The sequence below is a fragment of the Drosophila yakuba genome, unplaced genomic scaffold, assembly GCF_016746365.2.
Source record: "Drosophila yakuba strain Tai18E2 unplaced genomic scaffold, Prin_Dyak_Tai18E2_2.1 Segkk11_quiver_pilon_scaf, whole genome shotgun sequence".
NCBI lineage: Eukaryota > Metazoa > Arthropoda > Insecta > Diptera > Drosophilidae > Drosophila > Drosophila yakuba.
This window is the reverse complement of record NW_025048784.1, coordinates 161,508-186,868: the sequence shown is the minus strand read 5'-3', so window position 1 is coordinate 186,868 and position 25,361 is coordinate 161,508. Positions and strand designations below refer to the sequence as shown.

Below are 25,361 nucleotides of genomic sequence, written 5' to 3'. Positions count from 1 at the left end.
GGCCTATCAGTCTCCTGCCCTCCTTATCGAAGGTAATGGAAAGGCTGATAGCTTCCCGACTTATAATACATCTAGAAGACAATGATACTATCCCAATGCACCAATTCGGATTCAGAGCTGGCCACAGTACGATTGAGCAACTGCACCGTGTAGTCAATCATATCCTGAAGGCCTATGACCATAAAGAATACTGCAACGGAATCTTCCTCGACATTCAACAGGCATTTGATAGAGTTTGGATCCCGGGACTACTAGCCAAAGTCAAAACAGCGCTGCCAGCCAACCTGTTTGAGCTCATCAGATCGTTTCTCACAAACAGAGAGTTTTGCGTCCAGTCCAGAGACGCAACCTCTGTAAATGTTGCCATTGCAGCTGGCGTACCTCAAGGAAGCGTCTTAGGACCGATACTTTACTCCATCTATACAGCAGACATCCCCAAGCCAAGCTATTATGAAATGACCAATGACAACAGCAAAATGCTGCTGGCCAGCTTCGCTGACGACGTCTGCTTTCTCAGCTCCTCGAACAGTGAGACCGAGTCGTCACAAATGCTGCAAACTTATCTCAACGAATTCGAGAAATGGGCCATGGCGAACAACATCAAAATTAACGAAAGCAAATGCGTAAACGTTTGCTTTACGTTACGCCGTAAAACAACTCCTGCGGTACACATTAATAATGTGGACATAGAGCAAGCAACTAAGGCGAAATACCTAGGCCTCACACTGGACAAACGCCTAACCTTCCGAGATCATATTGCCAGAGTCGTCAAAATGTGCAACCTAAAGCGTAACCAACTATTCTGGATGCTAAATAAGAAAAGCAAACTACCTTTAAGATGCAAGCGTCAGATTTATCAGCAAATTATCGCACCTACTTGGAGATACGGCATCCAAATTTGGGGAGTGGCGGCTGCGTCCCACCGAAAACGATTCCAAACCGTCCAGAACAAAACATTAAGACAAATCACTGGCTGTGACTGGTTCGTTAGCGGCCAAACGCTTCACAATGATTTAAACCTGAGCCTTGTTGAAGACCAAATCTCGTTCTTCTCAAGCAGATACAACGACCGACTAACTGCCCACCGTAATCGTCTCGCCCGGAGATTACAGGGGGCTATCCCAATTCGCAGGCTCAAAAGAAGACATTTTGGGCTGCTTCTAAGATGATAGTATGAATATATTATTTACCTGAAACCTCACTACTCGAAATTTGACCTATTCCTATATATTAAGATGAAAACAAATTATATTTTATAATTAAGAGATTATTTACTTAAGACAACATTTAGGTTAAAGGCTTTAATTGACCTGTTCCTGAATAATATTAAATAAAGATGTTAATTAATTTAAAAAATTTTATACAAAAGATGAACGAACAAAACAAAATTAAAAAGGAATAAAAATAACAAAATAAATTATTAAAACATTAAATGCACTAATTATGACGCGGCGTTAAAGCTGAATAGCTGAAACTCTTCCAGCAGACAATTGGACAATTTAATATAATAATAATAATAAAACAATATGTGTTCTGATTCAGCGGCGTAAGAGCCAAATGACTTATACTTTTCCTGCTGCCTGATTTAAGCAATTTTCGGATTTCTATAACGCGATTTTTTTTTTTTTTTGCTTTAACCACATACTTTTGTTAATGAACTTGGGGAGATCTTGGGGACGATCGTCAGATGTTATTGACGGTTTGAAAAAATTTTTATTTTTGATCTGGCCTCGCCCGATCGATCTGTCACCATGACAGAATCGGGCCTCACACGTTTGGGCGCCAAAATAAGATTATGATAAATAATAAGTATACTGTAGCGAACTACGAGTATAACTTTCCCGAGCAGATGGTAAATTGCTGTTGGCCGATCAAGCACGCGCTGGTTCCGGCTACTAATTCTCGGTAGAGTAAAGGGGGGGAATATTTGACTTTGCGACTACTTGCTCGTCTCGTATTACACTCTTATTTATTTCGCGTGCTTTGGAATTGATCTCCACAAGAAACACTATAGGACTATCGGACGACAAGACTAAGGACAAACAAGGACATAGCACACTCGTACGACAGCAGCTGTTAAGCTGTCGACGCCCACCCTACCTTGACCACCACTAACCATTTAACATAACCGGTGATCCCTACAAGTATGCTACATTTTACACGACATACACCTTCCAACGCCGCATGGCACCCCTAGAGAGATTTACTCGGATTTAAACATTATAAAATTTAATTTTTAACAAAGAATAAACTTAAAAACTGACAATGTTTTAATTGGAACAGGTTTAGACAACATATCCTAAATGATTACCCTAACTTACAAATTTTAAACATCTAGATTTAAATTGCTAAAAGACATTTTGGACTGTGCCGTTCATGTATATATTATCGCAACAGATATGTATGTAAAAATGTAAAGTTTTTTGTTTGCTTCAAAAAAAGAAATATTTACGCTCGGCAGGGCATTAAGAATAGGGAAAGTAGGGTATATAGGGATGTGTATTTTTATTTTAAATTTTTTTTTTTGTTTTTATTCTTTTAAGATTTTAGAAAAGCGAATATTGGGGCAAGGGTAATTTTAAACATGAGCAATTTTCATTTCCATTTTATATTTCTTTTTTTTTTTGAATTTATTATTGGTAAACAATGGACTTGGAAACAAGTAGCGCCGCAGTAGCTAATTATTTGATTTTCGTTTGCGGCGGCTGCTTTCTCATTTATGAAAATCTATTTATATTACTCACTTTGGATTTCCCACGATGATGCCTGTGAAAGAGAAATCAGCTTACACCGCCTTTTAATCCTAAGAGAGCTATTTATTTTCGATCTGCTCTTCTGAGTTGCTCTCCTACTGCGGTACTCTCTCTCTTCTTTTTACTTCATTCTATTTTCTCACGACAGTTTAGGCGGGCCTTTGCTTATGTGGGAAGAGGAAGGAAAATGGAATAAAGGGAGAAGGAAAGAAAAGAAAGGAAATGCCCTAAATGAATACTATTTCTCTTACAAAATAACTTAAATTAGTTTCCTAACATAAGGCAGAATTTATTTTTCCGATCGGAATGACTTTTGCTGATCTGCTTGTCTGGTTATACCCGTTACTCGTAGAGTAAAAGGGTATACTAGATTCGTTGAAAAGTATGTAACAGGCAGAAGGAAGCGTTTCCGACCATATAAAGTATATATATTCTTGATCAGGATCAGTAGCCGAGTCGATCTGGCCATGTCCGTCTGTCCGTCCGTCTGTCCGTCTGTCCGTCTGTCCGTCTGTCCGTCTGTCCGTCCGTCTGTCTGTCCGTATGAACGTCGAGATCTCAGGAACTACAAAAGCTAGAAAGTTGAGATTAAGCATACAGACTCCAGGGACATAGACGCAGCGCAAGTTTGTCGATTCAGGTTGCCACGCCCACTCTAACGCCCACAAACCGCCCAAAACTGCCACGCCCACATTTTTGAAAAATGTTTTAATATTTTTTCATTTTTGTATTGGTCTTGTAAATTTCTATCGATTTGCAAAAAAACTTTTTGCCACGCCCACTCTAACGCCCACAAACCGCCCAAAGCTGCCACGCCCACACTTTTGAAAAATGTTTCGATATTTTTTCATATTTGTATTAGTCTTGTAAATTTCTATCTATTTGCTAAAAAACTTTTGGCCACGCCCACTCTAACGCCCACAAACCGCCCAAAGCTGCCACGCCCACACTTTTGAAAAATGTTTTGATATTTTTTCATTTTTGTATTAGTCTTGTAAATTTCTATCTATTTGCCAAAAAACTTTTGGCCACGCCCACTCTAACGCCCACAAACCGCCAAAAACTGTCCTTCGCACTTACACTAGCTGAGTAACGGGTATCAGATAGTCGGGGAACTCGACTATAGCGTTCTCTCTTGTTGACGATCTGCTTAACAAGCAGTCAGTCATGTGTAAAGCGCTGCAAGGTAGAATATGTATAGATGTAGATAATGTAAAGATAGTGAATTCAATTAAATAATGTTTTTGCGCTTAACGGTGGCGCTGCTGACTGATGAACTCCAGAAATAGACCTCCTGGCTTCCCTCACTGGTCTCACTGGCCTCAATGGTTATTTTTTTTTTGAAATATAATATTCTCCTAGGTGCCACCTGTAATTTTATGCCCTTAGCATTCTAATTCTAAACCACAACACACGCACAAAACTTACCCTCTAGGGGTTGGCACTAAAGTTAACGAAATATAAATTTTCCGATTCACTGGGTTTTCTTCTCTATCGAAGTTTGTGAGTTTTGGTTGAATTGTGAATTTATCTTTTTTTGTAATTTTGAGAGATCACTATATTTTATTTTTGGATAGCTCGGACGCACTTTCTTGCTCGCTGGTTTAAACTCAATTAATGCCCAGTGGCTACCGCTTCGGGTTGGGACCCCGAGTCTGAACTCCAAAAATGCAGTTGGGGAAATGTTCTTCATGACAGCCTAATTAAAATCCTGACCTTAAGAACAGCCTAATTAAGTGCCTACTTTTAGGCCGAGATCAACGACAAGCTACCCTACAACGTGTAGTACGATCTGCAGTGCGATTCTGATGACGATGAGGATATTTACAATATTGATTTGGATGAAGAAGAAAATTGCATTTAAAATACAAGAGAGAACGCTATAGTCGAGTTCCCCGACCATCTGATACCCGTTACTCAGCTAGTGGAAGTGCGAAGGAGAGTCTTCAACACTGACAGATTTTTATGGTTTGTGGGCGTTAGAGTGGGCGTGGCAAAAATTTTTTTTGTAGATCGATAGAAATTCATAAGACAAATAAAAAACTGAAAAAATATTACAACATTTTTCAAAAGTGTGGGCGTGGCAGCTTTGGGCGGTTTGTGGGAGTTAGATTGGGCGTGGCAATATAAATCGACAAACTTGCGTTGCGTCTATGTCTCTGGAGTCTGTATGCTTAATCTCTTTTTAGCTTTTGTAGTTCCTGAGATCTCGACGTTCATACGGACAGACGGACGGAGATGGGCAGATTGGCTCGGCTATTAATCCTGATCAAGAATATATATACTTTATATGGTCGGAGACGCTTCCTTCTGCCCGTTACATACTTTTCAACGAATCTAGTATACCCTTTTACTCTACGAGTAACGGGTATAAAAACCTAACCCAATAGAAACAATATATGATACAAATTTTATTTTAAATAGTTTAATAATTTTCACAAAGATAATATACAATTCTGTCGTTCCGATAGGATATATTTCAAACAAATAACTTAAGGTTGCCACCCATTGAGTTGTAGAGTGCGTGGAAAAATTTGGCATCTAAAAATTCAGTCCGATTACATTTCTAACAAAATGCCACGTACTTCTTTATTTGATGTAGATGATGACCAACAGTTTCTTAAAATGGCCAGCGGTGATGCGGTAAACTATCCTAAGAAAAAGAGCACAGAACCCATCTACAATCAAGATGGCTTTTCGGAATATGATATCCAAAGACCGTGCTCCAGGTAAGAACTTAAAAAAACAGTCATATTTAATATGAATTTAATTTTATATTCAGCGCTTTTCGAACCGTAAATGAACCGCACCCAAACCCCATACCCTCCAAGTTCCGCATCGACAATGTTGTTCCGGACTTTGGACTCGAGGAGAATTCTAACGTGCTTCCCAAAAACTGGCAAATGCCACCTCCAAGTTCATCAAGCATTGTCAAGAGTCGACGATGCCCCAACGAAGGAAAAATATCTCCAAATGTGCGTCAAACTGTTCCAAAACCTACCGTCGATACAGAACTCTCACCGCTGACACCCATCAAGGGGCCTTTGGTGGATGAGTATGATACAGAAATGTTGTCGTCAGAGGATATTTGGAAGCTCTGTATGGATGCGAAGAAGGGGCTTATAAAGCCCTCGGATGCTATATGGCCTTTGTTTTGCATGGAGTATTTGGAGCCTTCCAAAACTCCACCTCCGAGTTTAACGGAATCTCAAAACTCCAATGAATTTCCTCCGAAAACAGTTCGAGTTGACAAAAACCGATATAAAAAGAATTCTTTTGAAACTGGTTTTGAGAGGAAAGTCGGAAAAGATGAGTGGCGGGTCTTGGATCAGTGGATAGAATCGGAGGGGCTCAACGGATCCTATAATGATATAGAAGAATCGGATTCAAAGGGAAAGGTCGATAGTGACGCCAAGAAGCCTCGGATTCTGGACAATGAAGATGTCGCCTTTGCTAGCTGCACCATTGGAATCGAAGAGGAGCGGGCCATCAACGGATCCCATAATGATATAGAAGATTCGGATTCAAAGGGAAAGGTCGATAGTGACGCCAAGAAGCCTCGGATTCTGGACAATGAAGATGTCGCCTTTGCTAGCTGCACCATTGGAATCGAAGAGCAGCGGGCACTCAAGGAATGGATAAAATCGGAGGGCCTCAACGAACCCCACAGTGATATAGAAGAGTTTGATATGTTATTAAGCCTAGCCAGAGATCATGAGAAGAATCATGATCTTCTGATGGAGTTACTAAAGCCCAAGGATCTTATCTCCCAGGAAAAGGATGTTTGGAAAAAGTTTTCTCCAAAGGTGTTCGAAATGCCGCAGAAACCTGATTCCGTAGAGCCTGAGTTGTGGAAACCCCCACCCAACGAAAAGGTTTCCGTTGAAAATATTCCAGAAAAGGAACCAGAGAAAGAAACTGAATTTATTGTGGAAAAACCAGAAAAGCCAGTTATCCTCGAGGTCAAAGACATTAAAACATTGCCCCCAAGGCCCGAGGCTGAGGAAGCTACCCAGAGTTGGCTACAGCAATGCAGTGAAATCATTTCCCAACAAGTGCAACTCCTCATCTATGAGGACGGTTCCAACAATCCAACTGCTGCAGAACCAGAGGCCATTGACTTCGAAACCGAGATCAGCGAGGAGCAAATGAAGCCCCGAGTCCTGGGAGAAAGCAACAGAAATGTCTCAGCGGAGACTGGATGGCAGAACAGCTTCACAGTTTTCCTCGAGGACTTCGAGTACATCATTGACCAAACCATGACGGAGTTCAGGGACCCCCAAGCTAAGAGACTCCGCTCAAAGTGGAACCAGCAGTTTGGATCAAAATCGGTGGAGAATTTGAGGAGATGTCTTCTGCTTCCGCCTCTGCCAGATCACTTGGACCAGTGCCTCCAGAGGATTAGAATCCTAAGGCGTCCCAAAAGGCGCAAGGTCGAGGAATTTTGCATGCACGTCGATATGAATTTTTGCAAAATGTATTGCACACTGAGTATGAATAAGAACTTGGATCTGCAAAATACGGTTAGGTTCCTAAGAAACGCCGTTTACAATAACGACATCGATGTGATCCAAATCCGGTATGAGGCCACACAGATAGCCTGGATTTGGTCCGATGGCAGTGTCTTGATAATCAATGGAAGAGGCCATGCGATGCTTGCCGAAACACAAAGGGATCTGATGTTTAGGACCCTTGGGAGGGCGAACTTCAAAGCCGACCCCTCAAACAAGCTTCTACATCTGCGTCTCATTTCCTGCGCCCACTTTCCATTTGGGATCTCTTTGCCGGTGTTCACTGCGTTAAGCGTTCTTTCTCCAGAGCCCCATATGCAGTATGTCTACTACGTGGACAAGGCAGTTCCCGGGGTGGCGGCCCGTGTTCATGAGACGGGAATGGTCCAGGTGTTTGCCATGACCACGGGTGAGGCGGATAATATGCTGAAGAAACTGTACCTTCTTACGGCCAATCACCGAAAGGCCACCAAAGACGTCATCAAAAAGAAACCAATGGACTACGACTGACAAAAAAAAAATTTAACTTACGAGTTACAAACAGAATGATGTAAGGATGTGATCGAAAATAGAATAGTAATTATAATAAAGCTGAGAACGCTTTGGTAAACAATTCAATGGCTCAAAAGTCGGTTCAATCATTATTTTGTTCTTTAGAATGAATAGGCGTGGAATTCTTGCTCTGCTATCAGATACCCGTTACTATGCTATTAATTAGATTTTAATTAAACATAGATTTTACAAAGATTATACATACTGCAGAATTGCTAAGCCAACATTTCACTAGTATCAATATACCCTCTGCCAGGGTGTGCAAAGTAAGCCGTATAACTATGTATCCTCCAAATATTTTCTGTCCCTCAAAGCAGTTTTTAATTTTGTAGTCATGCAAATTTCGTTTCCTTTCCTTGGCTTGAACATTTGTCTCAGCAGAAGTTCATTGGTTTTTTGCGGAAGAAGTGCCGCTTGAGACGTCGACTTGGGGGACTTTTTTCCCCTTTTTAGTTGCTCCCGGGGTAGTTTTTTTGTTGCTGTGGCTTTGGCGTTGGTTGGTGTCTTGGTGGAAAACAAAAGGCTTAAAAGGGGATACACAAAGGATTTGAGGAATCAAGTGCGCTTTTGAGCACGCAGACCGATAACAGTTTTATTCACGCTCGCTTTTTCCAGCCTCTTATTTTCCTGGCACCTGCCATTACGTTGAGGGCTAAGAAGAAAATGTGCTTCGCCCTCAGTTTTTTTCAAAGTCATAACTATGCTGGGATTTCAATATGCGCCCAAAGGAACCCACACGTATACGCCATAAAGTCCTCCCATAAGGAAAGAAAAAAGGAAAAAATAAGTAAGGAAACGGGGCATACAACTTCAAGTAGTTGGGTCCAAATGTCTGCACGGCTTTAGCCAGCAAAAACAATACGGCCCGGAAGGGCGGACACAGAAAAAAGAATTCCGAGCGCTCTGGCTTTTGTCTTAAGTTTCACTTGAACGTCGAACGCACACACGCAAGCACTCGGGTGAAGGGACATTTAAATTCTGCAGCGGAATGCACCTATGGGCATAGGGGATTCCGGGCTCGGGGCATTTTAATCATAAGACTCTGGTGCCTTTCTAGCCCAAGAGCCAATACGAATTTCGCCCACTTAATTCAATGCATATTCGCCCAGCATCCAGTTTGATTGAGCTTAAGAATGCACTTACAAGCAGCTGTACTTCGTGATCGAGGCAGTTCCTGAGCTAAAAGGATAAAAATCAGAGATAAGGCAGGAGACGAAGGAAAGTCGTAAGATAATCGGATGCAGCTACAGTCGCCCCTTAGGCCAAAAGGATGGCCCGGAAAAAACAGGAAAGCGGCTTGTAAGCCACATACCTGCAATCAGGACCAACCAAAGCCAGAAAGAAAGACAGGCAAGCAACAATGGAAGGGCTACCAAAAAGGCAACTTCCAGCATAATACATGAATAAATACAAGAAACAATAACACCAATAGTATTATTTACATGAAAAAATGTGCATGAACACAAAGCTTTATACTCAACTTACTAAAGCCATTAAGTTGGCTAATTAAAATTTTAAACTAAAGAACAATAATATTATATATACTTGTACATAGTAAAATTCCTGTTCCCTTTGATTTTTAATAGAATCTCACAAAACATTTAAAATAAATCGATATTCTCGTTACCATATTCTAAATGGTTTGCCAACTTACATAGTTTTGGAAATTATGATTTATGTAGTTCAGTTTTTCTGACATAAAACCTCTGTTTTTCTTCAATTCTATTTGTTTAGCTGGTGAAGTAAATTTTATTTCAAATTTAACTAGTCCCGTTTTTCCTTTTGCTTTCCGAAAGCGACTAGTTAAAAGATATCCCAATTTTAGCAATGCCACTGTTGGCCATCTGCATCCACAGCTTTCCCTGGCTTAAAGGGGTTCCATTTCATTTATGGCCACATGCAGTCGGCTTTTCTCAAGTTAATCCAATCAATGCACTCGCATTTCTCGGCACAATCAAATTCTAGTTACAATTTGAGGACTTGGAAGCCTGGACACATATGGCACAGTTAGAAACGAAGAAATAGAGTGAAACGGGATGGAACAGAAAAGGGACAAAACTACACGACGGTTAGCCAACTGGATGGTTAAGAATTTGCCACAATAGACAAAGAATTTTTGAGACGCTTATGAAAGACTTTCCAGCTCAGTCCCTTTTACCTAATGACAGAGTTTCACTTTTTCTGCACGAAAGTGAGGGCAAATGGGTGAGCCCATGATAACGATGTTCTTCGGTCTTACATCAGTAAATTAACGCATCTGGGTCAGCAAAGTGAATGCAGTTTCCCACAGAAAAAGAGTATTGGATATCAATGTTTGGTATACAAAGCAGAGCTTGATTTTCATATTAATTATTATATAATTCCGTTTGTTATATTTTTATTTGATGAAAAAAGTTGTAACACCTGATTATAATTGTAATTATTATACACTAATCATGCACTAATATTCTCATTTTCCGCATCGTAGAGCACATTTGACTAAAATCTCTGTCCTAAAAATCACGGCAAATCACTGTGCATATGTTTACATTTGAATGTTTTCCATTTCCTGTTACTCAGCAATTGCCACCAACAAAACAAAAATAAACAGGAAACGTAAAAAAGAATAATATTTATAATTAAATTAATAAGAAACAGGATTAAAAGCCGTCTGGTAAGGGGCGCAAGGCGACTCCAATGGCCAGCAGGCGTCGATAAATTAGCATAGCAAAACCATTAGAGGAGGATCCAGTGGATCCTTAAAGTGAATTTCTTAAATAGACAAAATGAAAAGCCGCAGGATAATCAACTTTTCGGTATAGGCTAATACAGGCAGTGCACTGCATTCCCCCAGCCAAATGAAAACATCTAGGTGAGTTCAAGAACTGTCCAGGCGACGTCGGTAGGCTTCGGCGCCAGGACTAGACTTAGGCTTTTCTTTTTGTTTCAGGATGCTCGCTTCCGTCGAACAGGACCTAATAGGTTCCGTCGTCTTGGCCGAACACACATTAAGTATACGCCCTGTCTGGAATGCGTATAAGTGAAATAATAGGTGAATACCTCCTAACTTTTTGAAATACCGTATTGCATATTTCCATACTCTATACAATTTACTAGTCTTTTTATTTTAAAAAATCCCTTTAAATGCTAAATAACGTTAAGTTTATTCGCTTATATTCTTCCTAGTATTCAGACATTCTTTTTATTTTAAAAAATCCCTTTAAATGCTAAATAACGTTAAATTTATTCGCTTATATTCTTCCTAGTATTCAGACATTTTGTTCTTTTCTGCCTAAAGTGTTTAGAGACTTGGCAAGCGAAGGCAAACAGTTTTTGTTCGGATTTTTAGACTTTGCTAGCAGCACCAGAGTGCCATTAGTGTGGGGTAAGGGGGATCCAAGCGGATCCAGGGAAGCTCAGGTCCTCATTTTTGTGTGGCGACTTTGGGAAGTACCCGAGATTGTTGGCAGTTGATGGGAAAATGCGGCTTTTAGATGGTGTATGAATGAATACTACGTGCCTGAGTGGCACAGTGTTATGGTATATCTATGGCGTATTTTCGCAATAGCTACTTCAATACAGACACATAGCACTAAAAATCTTCCAATTGAATTCGGGGTGCACCAGATACCAGATTATAGAATGGGAAATCAAAATAAATATTCCATTACATGTGCTTACTTGTGAATTGTAATATTAAAACAGTACATGCGTCTGTCCGTCCGTCGAGATCCCAGAAACTATAAGCTTAAGAGCTAGAAAGTTGTGTATCAGCATGCAGACTCGAGAGACAGAGACCCAGCGCAAGAAATACTTATTCGCTGTATAACGGGTATCTGATAGTCGTAAAACAGGACTATATAGTTCTCTCTTGTTTTTAAACGACTCAAAAGGTAAATACAAATACTCAACTTCAAATCTCTCTAAACTAATTGACTGTCATTTAAATCAAATGTTTAGAAGCTTCTAGAAAATTGAAAAAGCTAAAGTCCGCAATTTAAGGATATTTTACTTATACAAAACATGCACAATTGGTGTGAAAGATAAGTTTCAAATTCCGAGACCACACCACACAAAAAAATATATTGCAGCATTTCAAATTGAAGAAAAACAGCCTTAAAAACATTGCAAGAATGTTTGGGGGACTTAGTTTGAGCTGAAAACAAACGTTTGCTTTTATTTTGTAGCGTGCCATTGAAACTAAATGGAAAATGAAAAATTTATAGAAATTCAAATGCAATGGCTGCCCCAAGTAAAGCTGGCTTAGAGACCCGGGCTCCGAATGGGTTACGTTACGGAATCAAACTGAAAAAGAGAGAACGCTATAACCGAGTTCCCCGACTATCTGATACCCGTTACTCAGCTAGTGAAAGTGCGAAGGAGAGTCTTCAGCACTGACGGTTTTTGGTGGTTTGTGGGCGTTAGAAAGGGTGGTGGCAAAAACTTTTTTGGCCAATCGATAGAAATTTACAAGACTTATACAAAAATTAAAAAATATCAAAACATTTCTCAAAAGTGTGGGCGTGGCAGCTTTGGGCGGTTTGTGGGCGTTAGATTGGGCGTGGCAAACATTTTATTGGCAGATCGATATAAATTTATAAGACTAATAAAAAACTGGAAAAATATCACAACATTTTTCAAAAGTGTGGGCATGACAGCTTTGGGCGGTTTGTGGGCGTGGCAACATGAATCGACAAACTTGCGCTGCGTCTATGTCTCTGGACAGACGGACGGACAGACGGACATGGCCATATCGACTCGGCTACTGATCCTGATCGGAAACGCTTCCTTCTGCCTGGTACATACTTTTCAACGAATCTAGTATACCCTTTTACTCTAGGAGTAACAGGTAAAATTATCAAAATTAAAACCATAAATAATACTCAAGCCACTCATCCAATGCATCCTCAATAAAATATAAAATATATAAACAATTTTGCGCAAACATTCATCAAGTCCTAAACATGAAACAATAAGAATTTCGCCGGAGAAAGTACTTTCGCCGTGGGAGAAAACAACATGTAAGTGATATCATAAAATTTGTCTCTCTTATTTGCAACGATATATTATGTAAATAAGGCATTGCATTTCTTTTTTTTGGTTGTTGGCTCTTCAAGTCTTTAAGTAATGCAGCTATTTATATTGAATCTATTCTCTATTAATTCGTTGCGAAGAACAAAACCCAGGCCTGACCTACCTAAGTACAGTCGAAGGTAGCATCATAGTGCCAACTTAAAAACCGCATGGTACAGTGAAGGCCCAAAATATATTACCCTATTTACAATTAAAAGTTAATTAATAATACTAATATTAAATAAATCCCGACGTATCATTCTTTTGTGAATTGACACTCCATTGAAGATTATGTAAAGATAGGGTTCTCACTCATAGTCCGTACATAATTAAGGATTGTTTGATTCGCACGCTCTATTTGTCCATTTGCTCAAGGTGTTTGTACGGCGTTTTCGATGTGCTGGATCTGGTTGTTCTTACAATAATCTTCAAACTGCTTTGAAGTAAACGCTGTTCCACGGTCGGATATAATAACGCTAGGCAAAACGAAATAACTTGATATTTCACTAAGGATGTGTAGTACGGGTGCGGTTTTCGTACTTTTTACTGCTTTTACGGTTAGGAACTTGCTGAACGGATCAGATATAGCCAGAATATGGGTTAATCGTCGTTTGCTGCGAATGAAGGGTCCCAGATGGTCTATGTGAAGTTTTCGAAATGGTATTGGATCGGAGTCGTTGTAGTGCATACATCCTTCGGGTTTTCCACCTTTCGACTTGTAGTAGCTGCATTCAATGCATGATGATATGTAGTCCTTTACATATTTTCGCATTTTTGGGAACGAGAATCTTAATTTAATCCGTGCAATGGTTTTGTCGAATCCAAAATGCCCTACATCATCGTGACTTGTCCGTATTGTACGCCACCTAACTGCCCTTGGAACAACGAAAGCCTTTCCATTTTCGACTTTGCATACAGACGGTGATTTTCAATGACGTAATCAGCTTGAAGTTGCTTTGACTGATCCTTATGTCGTTGACCCTTTAAGACGGCGATAATCTCAGCAAGCGTTTGGTCATGTAGTTGCTTAGTCAAAAGCCAGTTGTCAATGTCAGTTATTATGGTGCGTACTATTTCATCTAGAGATATCTGAGAACTTAAGTCCGGAGCACGACTCAAGGCGTCAACGTGAGCCATTTTGCTACCATCTCGGTGAATGAATTCACAATCGTAGTCCAAGATCTTGATCCTCCAAAGAGCTACCTGAGGTATTAATTCTGTATTCACCTTAATTTTGGCAATAGCAGAACTATCAGTAATAAGATGAAACGGTTTACGTAACGAAACGGTAAGCGTCTCTACTACGGCCAATGTCTCTGTGGTACTTACTTTCAGCTGCTGTACAATGTCGGCTAAAATAACAAACAGGTTGCCAATCCTTTTAATCATGTGACTGTAGCAGCAGTGTGGACCTCGTGATTCTCTGTAAAATCGTATAAAACCAGTACTGGTAAAGAGCACAATTTTCCGATGAGTTCATGGAAAGCTTCTTGTTGAACATTCGTCCAATTAAATGGTTCTTTCTCAGTTTTCCGTAAAAGTAGAGTTAGGGGCCTAGAGATTAAGGAGTAGTTTTCCACAAACTTTCGAAAGAATCCAGTGAGACCTTAAAATCGTCTGACCTCTTTGGCATTTGCCGGAATTTAAAATTTTAATAACTTTATTGTCGCCCGGAGTAGTTCCGTTTTTATTTACGATGTGGCCAGGGAACGTTATCTCCGATTAAAGAAACTTGCATTTGTCATAGCGAAGTGTTAAGCCACTCTCCTTAAGGATTTTGTGAAACTTTCCGAGCCGTTGAATATTTTTGGCAAATCGATAGAAAGTTACAAGACTAATACAAAAGTGAAAAAATATGAAAACATTTTTCAAAAGTGTGGGCGTGGCAGCTTTGGGCGGTTTGTGGGCGTTAGATTGGGCGTGGCAAAAATTTTTTTGGCAGATCGATAGAAATTCATAAGACTAAAACAAAACTGAAAAAATATCAAAACATTTTCCAAAATTGTGGGCATGGCAGTTTTGGGCGGTTTGTGGGCGTAAAAGTCGGCGTGGCAGCATGAATCAACAAACTTGCGCTCGTCTATGTCTCTGGAGTGCTTAATCTCAACTTTCTAGCTTTTGTAGTTCCTGAGATCTCGACGGACAGAGATCTGAGATCTCTGAGTCGGAGATACGGACAGACGGACGGAGATGGCCAGATTGGCTCGGCTATTAATCCTGATCAAGAATATATATACTTTATATGGTCGGAGACGCTTCCTTCTGCCCGTTACATACTTTTGATCATGTATACCCTTTTACTCTACGAGTAACGGGTATAAAAACCTAACCCAATAGAAACAATATATGATAAAAATTTTATGTTAAATAGTTTAATAATTTTCACAACGATAATATACAATTCTGTCGTTCCGATAGGATATATTTCAAACAAATAACTTAAGGTTGCCACCCATAGAGTTGTAGAGTGCGTGGAAAAATTTGGCATCTAAAAATTCAGTCCGATTACATTTCTAACAAAATGCCACGTACTTCTTTATTTGATGTAGATGATGACCAACAGTTTCTTAAAATGGCCAGCGGTGATGCGGTAAACTATCCTAAGAAAAAGAGCACAGAACCCATCTACAATCAAGATGGCTTTTCGGAATATGATATCCAAAGCCCGTGCTCCAGGTAAGAACTTAAAAAAACAGTCATATTTAATATCAATTTAATTTCACATTCAGCGCTTTTCGAACCGTAAATGAACCGCACCCAAACCCCATACCCTCCAAGTTCCGCATCGACAATGTTGTTCCGGACTTTGGACTCGAGGAGAATTCTAACGTGCTTCCCAAAAACTGGCAAATGCCACCTCCAAGTTCATCAAGCATTGTCAAGAGTCGACGATGCCCCAACGAAGGAAAAATATCTCCAAATGTGCGTCAAACTGTTCCAAAACCTACCGTCGATACAGAACCCTCACCGCTGACACCCATCAAGGGGCCTTTGGTGGATGAGTATGATACAGAAATGTTGTCGTCAGAGGATATTTGGAAGCTCTGTATGGATGCGAAGAAGGGGCTTATAAAGCCCTCGGATGCTATATGGCCTTTGTTTTGCATGGAGTATTTGGAGCCTTCCAAAACTCCACCTCCGAGTTTAACGGAATCTCAAAACTCCAATGAATTTCCTCCGAAAACAGTTCGAGTTGACAAAAACCGATATAAAAAGAATTCTTTTGAAACTGGTTTTGAGAGGAAAGTCGGAAAAGATGAGTGGCGGGTCTTGGATCAGTGGATAGAATCGGAGGGGCTCAACGGATCCTATAATGATATAGAAGAATCGGATTCAAAGGGAAAGGTCGATAGTGACGCCAAGAAGCCTCGGATTCTGGACAATGAAGATGTCGCCTTTGCTAGCTGCACCATTGGAATCGAAGAGGAGCGGGCCATCAACGGATCCCATAATGATATAGAAGATTCGGATTCAAAGGGAAAGGTCGATAGTGACGCCAAGAAGCCTCGGATTCTGGACAATGAAGATGTCGCCTTTGCTAGCTGCACCATTGGAATCGAAGAGCAGCGGGCACTCAAGGAATGGATAAAATCGGAGGGCCTCAACGAACCCCACAGTGATATAGAAGAGTTTGATATGTTATTAAGCCTAGCCAGAGATCATGAGAAGAATCATGATCTTCTGATGGAGTTACTAAAGCCCAAGGATCTTATCTCCCAGGAAAAGGATGTTTGGAAAAAGTTTTCTCCAAAGGTGTTCGAAATGCCGCAGAAACCTGATTCCGTAGAGCCTGAGTTGTGGAAACCCCCACCCAACGAAAAGGTTTCCGTTGAAAATATTCCAGAAAAGGAACCAGAGAAAGCAACTGAATTCATTGTGGAAAAACCAGAAAAGCCAGTTATCCTCGAGGTCAAAGACATTAAACCATTACCCCCGAGACCCGAGGATGAGAAAGCTACCCAGAGTTGGCTACAGCAATGCAGTGAAATCATTTCCCAACAAGTGCAACTCCTCATCTATGAGGACGGTTCCAACAATCCAACTGCTGCAGAACCAGAGGCCATTGACTTCGAAACCGAGATCAGCGAGGAGCAAATGAAGCCCCGAGTCCTGGGAGAAAGCAACAGAAATGTCTCAGCGGAGACTGGATGGCAGAACAGCTTCACAGTTTTCCTCGAGGACTTCGAGTACATCATTGACCAAACCATGACGGAGTTCAGGGACCCCCAAGCTAAGAGACTCCGCTCAAAGTGGAACCAGCAGTTTGGATCAAAATCGGTGGAGAATTTGAGGAGATGTCTTCTGCTTCCGCCTCTGCCAGATCACTTGGACCAGTGCCTCCAGAGGATTAGAATCCTAAGGCGTCCCAAAAGGCGCAAGGTCGAGGAATTTCGCATGCACGTCGATATGAATTTTTGCAAAATGTATTGCACACTGAGTATGAATACGAACTTGGATCTGCAAAATACGGTTAGGTTCCTAAGAAACGCCGTTTACAAAAACGACATCGATGTGATCCAAATCCGGTATGAGGCCACACAGATAGCCTGGATTTGGTCCGATGGCAGTGTCTTGATAATCAATGGAAGAGGCCATGCGATGCTTGCCGAAACACAAAGGGATCTGATGTTTAGGACCCTTGGGAGGGCGAACTTCAAAGCCGACCCCTCAAACAAGCTTCTACATCTGCGTCTCATTTCCTGCGCCCACTTTCCATTTCGGATCTCTTTGCCGGTGTTCACTGCGTTAAGCGTTCTTTCTCCAGAGCCCCATATGCAGTATGTCTACTACGTGGACAAGGCAGTTCCCGGGGTGGCGGCCCGTGTTCATGAGACGGGAATGGTCCAGGTGTTTGCCATGACCACGCGTGAGGCGGATAATATGCTGAAGAAACTGTACCTTCTTACGGCCAATCACCGAAAGGCCACCAAAGACGTCATCAAAAAGAAACCAATGGACTACGACTGACAAAAAAAAAAAATTTAACTTACGAGTTACAAACAGAATGATGTAAGGATGTGATCGAAAATAGAATAGTAATTATAATAAAGCTGAGAACGCTTTGGTAAACAATTCAATGGCTCAAAAGTCGGTTCAATCATTATTTTGTTCTTTAGAATGAATAGGCGTGGAATTCTTGCTCTGCTATCAGATACCCGTTACTATGCTATTAATTAGATTTTAATTAAACATAGATTTTACAAAGATTATACATACTGCAGAATTGCTAAGCCAACATTTCACTAGTATCAATATACCCTCTGCCAGGGTGTGCAAAGTAAGCCGTATAACTATGTATCCTCCAAATATTTTCTGTCCCTCAAAGCAGTTTTTAATTTTGTAGTCATGCAAATTTCGTTTCCTTTCCTTGGCTTGAACATTTGTCTCAGCAGAAGTTAATTGGTTTTTTTGCGGAAGAAGTGCCGCTTGAGACGTCGACTTGGGGGACTTTTTTCCCCTTTTTAGTTGCTCCCGGAGTAGTTTTTTTGTTGCTGTGGCTTTGGCGTTGGTTGGTGTCTTGGTGGAAAACAGAAGGCTTAAAAGGGGATACACAAAGGATTTGAGCAATCAAGTGCGCTTTTGAGCACGCAGACCGATAACAGTTTTATTCACGATCGCTTTATCCAGCCTCTTATTTTCCTGGCACCTGCCATTACGTTGAGGGCTAAGAAGAAAATGTGCTTCGCCCTCAGTTTTTTTCAAAGTCATAACTATGCTGGGATTTCAATATGCGCCCAAAGGAACCCACACGTATGCGCCATAAAGAGGACTTGGAAGCCTGGACACATATGGCACAGTTAGAAACGAAGAAATAGAGTGAAACGGGATGGAACAGAAAAGGGACAAAACTACACGACGGTTAGCCAACTGGATGGTTAAGAATTTGCCACAATAGACAAAGAATTTTTGAGACGCTTATGAAAGACTTTCCAGCTCAGTCCCTTTTACCTAATGACAGAGTTTCACTTTTTCTGCACGAAAGTGAGGGCAAATGGGTGAGCCCATGATAACGATGTTCTTCGGTCTTACATCAGTAAATTAACGCATCTGGGTCAGCAAAGTGAATGCAGTTTCCCACAGAAAAAGAGTATTGGATATCAATGTTTGGTATACAAAGCAGAGCTTGATTTTCATATTAATTATTATATAATTCCGTTTGTTATATTTTTATTTGATGAAAAAAGTTGTAACACCTGATTATAATTGTAATTATTATACACTAATCATGCACTAATATTCTCATTTTCCGCATCGTAGAGCACATTTGACTAAAATCTCTGTCCTAAAAATCACGGCAAATCACTGTGCATATGTTTACATTTGAATGTTTTCCATTTCCTGTTACTCAGCAATTGCCACCAACAAAACAAAAATAAACAGGAAACGTAAAAAAGAATAATATTTATAATTAAATTAATAAGAAACAGGATTAAAAGCCGTCTGGTAAGGGGCGCAAGGCGACTCCAATGGCCAGCAGGCGTCGATAAATTAGCATAGCAAAACCATTAGAGGAGGATCCAGTGGATCCTTAAAGTGAATTTCTTAAATAGAGAAAATGAAAAGCCGCAGGATAATCAACTTTTCGGTATAGGCTAATACAGGCAGTGCACTGCATTCCCCCAGCCAAATGAAAACATCTAGGTGAGTTCAAGAACTGTCCAGGCGACGTCGGTAGGCTTCGGCGCCAGGACTAGACTTAGGCTTTTCTTTTTGTTTCAGGATGCTCGCTTCCGTCGAACAGGACCTAATAGGTTCCGTCGTCGTGGCCGAACACTTTTCAACATTTTCCATACTCTATACACTTTACTAGTCTTTTTATTTTAAAAAATCCCTTTAAATGCTAAATTACGTTAAATTTATTCGCTTATATTCTTCCTAGTATTCAGACATTTTGTTCTTTTCTGCCTAAAGTGTTTAGAGACTTGGCAAGCGAAGGCAAACAGTTTTTGTTCGGAATTTTAGACTTTGCTAGCAGCACCAGAGTGCCATAAGTGTGTGGTAAGGGGGATCCAAGCGGATCCAGGGAAGCTGAGGTCCTCATTTATGTGTGGCGACTTTGGAAAGTACCCGAGAGTGTTGGCAGTTGATGGGAAAATGCGGCTTTTAGATGGTGTATGAATGAATACTACGTGCCTGAGTGGCACAGTGTTATGGTATATCTATGGCGTATTTTCGCAATAGCTACTTCAATACAGACACATAGCACTAAAAACCTTCCCATTGAATTCGGGGTGCACCAGATACCAGATTATAGAATGGGAAATCAAAATAAATATTCCATTACAAGTGCTTACTTGTGAATTGTAATATTTAAACAATATATTCTTATACCCTTTACTCGTACAGTTCATGCGTCTGTCCGTCCGTCGAGATCCCAGAAACTATAAGCTTAAAAGCTAGAAAGTTGTGTATGAGCATCAGACTCGAGAGACAGAGACCCAGCGCAAGAAATACTTATTCGCTGTATAACGGGTATCTGATAGTCGTAAAACAGGACTATATAGTTCTCTCTTGTTTTTAAACGACTCAAAAGGTAAATACAAATACTCAACTTCAAATCTCTCTAAACTAATTGACTGTCATTTAAATCAAATGTTTAGAAGCTTCTAGAAAATTGAAAGATAAACTAAAAGCTTAAGTCCGCAATTTAAGGATATTTTACTTATACAAAACATGCACAATTGGTGTGAAAGATAAGTTTCAAATTCCGCGACCACACCACACAAAAAAATATATTGCAGCATTTCAAATTGAAGAAAAACAGCCTTAAAAACATTGCAAGAATGTTTGGGGGATTAAGTCTGTGCTGAAAACGAACGTTTGCTTTTATTTTGTAGCGTGCCATTGGAACTAAATGGAAAATGAAAAATTTATAGAAATTTAAATGCAATGGCTGCTCCAAGTAAAGCTGGCTAAAAGACCCGGGCTTCGAATGGGTTACGTTACGGAATTAAACTGAAAAAGAGAGAACGCTATAACCGAGTTCCCCGACTATCTGATACCCGTTACTCAGCTAGTGGAAGTGCGAAGGAGAGTCTTCAACACTGACGGTTTTTGGTGGTTTGTGGGCGTTAGAAAGGGGGGTGGCAAAAACTTTTTTGGCCAATCGATAGAAATTTATAAGACTAATAAAAAACTGAAAAAATATGAAAACATTTTTCAAAAGTGTGGGCGTGGCAGCTTTGGGCGGTTTGTGGGCGTTAGTTTGGGCGTGGCCAAAAATTTTTTTGGCAGATAGATATAAATTTATAAGACTAATAAAAAAATGAAAAAATATTACAACATTTTTCAAAAGTGTGGGCATGGCAGCTTTGGGCGGTTTGTGGGCGTTATATTGGGCGTGGCAACATGAATCGACAAACTTGCGCTGCGTCTATGTCTCTGGAGTCTGTATGCTTAATCTCAACTTTCTATCTTTTGTAGTTCCTGAGATCTCGACGTTCATACGGACAGACGGACAGACGGACAGACGAACGGACGGACATGGCCATATCGACTCGGCTATTGATCCTGATCAAGAATATATATACTTTATATGGTCGGAAACGCTTCCTTCTGCCTGTTACATACTTTTCAATGAATCTAGTATACTAGTTTACTCTAGGAGTAACGGGTATAATTATCAAAATTAAAACCATAAATAATACTCAAGCCACTCATCCAATGCAATACCTCAATAAAATATATATAAACAATTTTGCGCAAAAATTCATCAAGTCCTAAACATGAAACAATAAGAATTTCGCCGGAGAAATTACTTTCGCCGTGGGAGAAAACAACATCTAAATGATATCATAAAATTTGTCTCTCTTGTTTGCAACGATATATAATGTAAACAAGGCATTGCATTTCTTTTTTTTGGTTGTTGGCTTCAAGTCTTCTAGTAATGCAGTTATCTATATTGAATCTATTCTCTATTAATTCGTTGCGAAGAACAAAACCCAGGCCTGACCTACCTAAGTACAGTCGAAGGTAGCATCATAGTGCCAACTTAAAAACAGCATGGTACAGTGAAGGCCCAGAATATAATCCTACTTACAATTAAAAGTTAATGAATAATACTAATAGTAAAAAATTTGTATAATAGCTACGGTAGTAAATTGGAAAATAATTTAATTTTTTTTTATTATTGCATCATATTACATTTATCTTTATATATTATATTAATACTTTATATTAATACTTCCCATAGGTATAGGTTGTTGTTGAACATATGTTCTTTTCAGCCACTGTATTTTCACTCATATTTATATATAACGACTATTACAATGAATAAATAACTTTGGAATAATTTCTTGTGAATTAATAAATAATATATGATAAAAATATATATATAATAATGATAATATAATAATCGCAATAATAACAAAATAAGATTAGAATGTACAAATAAGTTCTTGGAGTTTACTTATTTTGTTTTTTTTTTCTATTAATATTTTTCTATTTTACATGTCATCTAATTAGGATCTACGTTAAAAATTGAGTTAAGTGGGAACAACAAATGAACGGTTTTGATTAATTAGATTTAATGAATAATGATTCGGTCATCTACGTCATCAGATACATCCAGCTCGGGAATAGTAGCGCACCATGGTTTCATCTTGTCAGAGGAGAACACAGAACTGTATTTACGTCCTGTAATCTGTATTCCGGGGATATCTCCGACGACGTAGCGATTATTTCCCAGGACCTTGACAACTTGATAGGGTCCTCGGTATCGTGGTTCTAACTTGCGTGATGCTTCCGTTGCAGCCGGCTCATTTTCAATGACTTCGAGGTTACCTATGGAATAAATAGAAGGGTTAGAATGTTTGAAGTCGAATCTCTGCTTCCAATTTGCTCGTTCGCATGCGATGTTAGCGACAGCTTGCGTTCGGTTGTCGATAACAGAGTCCTTCTTCGTATCATGTTCCAGATCTGCTTTTATGGCTGCCGTTAAATGGTTTTGCACAACGTCAACAGCATTGAAGTTAAAAACGATCTGCTGGATCTGGTTGTTCTTACAATAATCTTCAAACTGCTTTGAAGTAAACGCTGTTCCACGGTCGGATATAATAACGCTAGGCAAAACAAAATAACTTAATATTTCACTAAGGATGTGTAGTACGGGTGCGGTTTTCGTACTTTTTACTGCTTTTACGGTTAGGAACTTGCTGAACGGATCAGATATAGCCAGAATTTGGGTTAATCCTCGTTTGCTGCGAATGAAGGGTCCCAGATGGTCTATGTGAAGTTTTCGAAATGGTATTGGATCGGAGTCGTTGTAGTGCATACATCCTTCGTGTTTTCCACCTTTCGACTTGTAGTAGCAGCATTCAATGCATGATGATATGTAGTCCTTTACATATTTTCGCATTTTTGGGAACCAGAATCGACAATGGTTTTGTCGAATCCAAAATGCCCTACATCATCGTGACTGGTCCGTACTGTACGCCACCTAACTGCCCTTGGAACAACGAAAGCCTTTCCATTTTCGACTTTGCATACAGACGGTGATTTTCAATGACGTAATCAGCTTGAAGTTGCTTTGACTGATCCTTATGTCGTTGACCCTTTAAGACGGCGATAATCTCAGCAAGCGTTTGGTCATGTAGTTGCATAGTCAAAAGCCAGTCGTCAATGTCAGTTATTATAGTGCGTACTATTTCATCTAGAGGTATCTAGAGGTATCGACTCAAGGCGTCAACGTGAGCCAATTTGCTACCATCTCGGTGAATGAATTCACAATCGTAGTCCAAGATCTTGATCCACCAACGAGTTACCTGAGGTATTAATTCTTTATTCACCTTAACTTTGGCAATAGCAGAACAATCAGTAATAAGACGAAACGGTTTACCCAGGATATACACCCGGAATCTTTGAAGCGTCTCTACTACGGCCAATGTCTCGAGTTCGTAGCTGTGGTACCTACTTTCAGCTGCTGTACAATAAAATAACAAACGCCAATCTTTTTGATCATGTAACTGTAGCAGCACTCCTGCCAGACCCACAGCACAAGCGTCGGTGTGGACATCGTGATTCGCTGAAAAATCATATAAAACCAGTACTGGTACAGAGCACAATTTTCCAATGAGTTCATGGAAAACTTCTTGTTGAACATTCGTCCAATTAAATGTTTCTTGTTCAGTTTTCCGTAAAAGTAGAGTTAGGGGCCTAGAGATTAAGGAGTAGTTTTCCACAAACTTTCGAAAGAATCCAGTGAGACCTAAAAATCGTCTGACCTCTTTGACATTTGTGGGAACTTTAAAATTTCGCTAACTTTATTGTCGCCCGGGTAGTTCCGTTTTTATTTACGATGTGTCCAGGGAACGTTATCTCCGATTGAAGAAAGTTACATTTGTCATAGCGTGGTGTTAAGCCACTCTCCTTAAGGATTTTGAGAAACTTTTCGAGCCGTTGAATACCTTCATTAAATGTTTTACTCGGGATTATCACATCGTCCAAATATGCGAGGACTTCGCCTGGCTCCATGCGTTTGACTATTTTATTCATTACGGCTTGAAAGACGGCTGGAGCATTGACAAGACGAAATGGCATTCGGTTATACACGTAGTGGACATCAGAATTAACGAATGCTGTGTACGGTTTCGATGATTCGTTTACCTCGATTTGATGATACCCCATGCGTAAGTCCAATTGCGTGAAATATGCATGGCCTGCTAATTGGGCGAACTGTTCTTCCAAGTTGGGCATAGGAAATGGAATTTTTTGAGTCATACTATTAAGACGACGGTAGTCGACGCAAAGCCGATGCTCTCCATTACTTTTGTTGGCGATGACGATTCCCGAGGCATTTGCCGAGTTTGAGGGACGAATAATATCGCGTTCAAGCAGTTCGGAGATAATATTGGCGACGATAGGCCTAAGGGCGAACAGGGTACGATACGGCTTTGCATAACATGGAATGTTTGACGTTAAATTGATTTCTATTTTTGTTAGAGAACATTTACCGAGTTCGCTTGTTTTATCCGCGAGTTTTCCGATATGACGCGTTCTATGATTTTATTATCAACCGATGAACTGCCTTGTGAAGTTTAAATTTTTTTTATATTTTCGACAATACATTCTTTTCCCTGAATTATGAATTGTCTGTCCTCGCGACACAGAATATCTCTTCCCAAAAGTACATTTTCGCTAAGCAAATTGTCTTTCACCACCAGCATTTCAGTTTCGTACACAATTCCATCAATTGATATTTTTGCAAGAAGTTTCTGGGTGCAAAAAAATTGTCCGCCACCAAAGCCGTTTAATGTGACAGCAAAACGTTGTGATACGCCTACATCATCACCAAATGATTGCCGAATAAGCGTACTTGTACTTCCAGGATCCTCGTGGTGTAGTGGATAGCGCAACTACCTGCTAACCACGGTGTCGTGAGTTTAAACCCCACCCATAACGAGAGCATGGCCATACCAAAACTTCCTCTCTGAAATGCCTTTCTAACTTTTAGAATGTATTCTTCCACATAATAAATGACTATTACAACAATTTT

The 25,361-nt window shown here is 40.0% G+C and overlaps 2 protein-coding genes across 4 annotated transcripts; both read left to right on the top strand.

Annotated features, from left to right (window-relative positions):
* The first annotated feature begins 5,258 nt into the window (after positions 1 to 5,258).
* On the top strand, positions 5,259 to 7,877 carry LOC6539682. The gene is made up of 2 exons (XM_002086527.4): positions 5,259 to 5,482; positions 5,536 to 7,877. Exons 1-2 carry the CDS (start codon positions 5,328 to 5,330, stop codon positions 7,772 to 7,774), a joined length of 2,394 nt encoding a protein of 797 aa, XP_002086563.3. The 5' UTR covers positions 5,259 to 5,327; the 3' UTR covers positions 7,775 to 7,877.
* Positions 7,878 to 14,057: 6,180 nt separating this feature from the next.
* Positions 14,058 to 17,941, top strand: LOC120322168. Of its 3 annotated transcripts, none has more exons than XM_039377223.2 (3): positions 14,058 to 14,076; positions 15,418 to 15,544; positions 15,598 to 17,941. In XM_039377223.2, exons 2-3 carry the CDS (start codon positions 15,441 to 15,443, stop codon positions 17,834 to 17,836), a joined length of 2,343 nt encoding a protein of 780 aa, XP_039233157.1. In that variant the 5' UTR covers positions 14,058 to 14,076; positions 15,418 to 15,440; the 3' UTR covers positions 17,837 to 17,941. The 3 variants fall into 3 exon arrangements, with proteins under 3 accessions (XP_039233157.1, XP_039233156.1, XP_039233155.1); XM_039377222.2 differs by lacking the exon at positions 14,058 to 14,076 and adding an exon at positions 15,286 to 15,335; XM_039377221.2 differs by lacking the exon at positions 14,058 to 14,076 and having other exon boundaries at positions 15,342 to 15,544.
* The last annotated feature ends 7,420 nt before the right edge of the window (positions 17,942 to 25,361 follow it).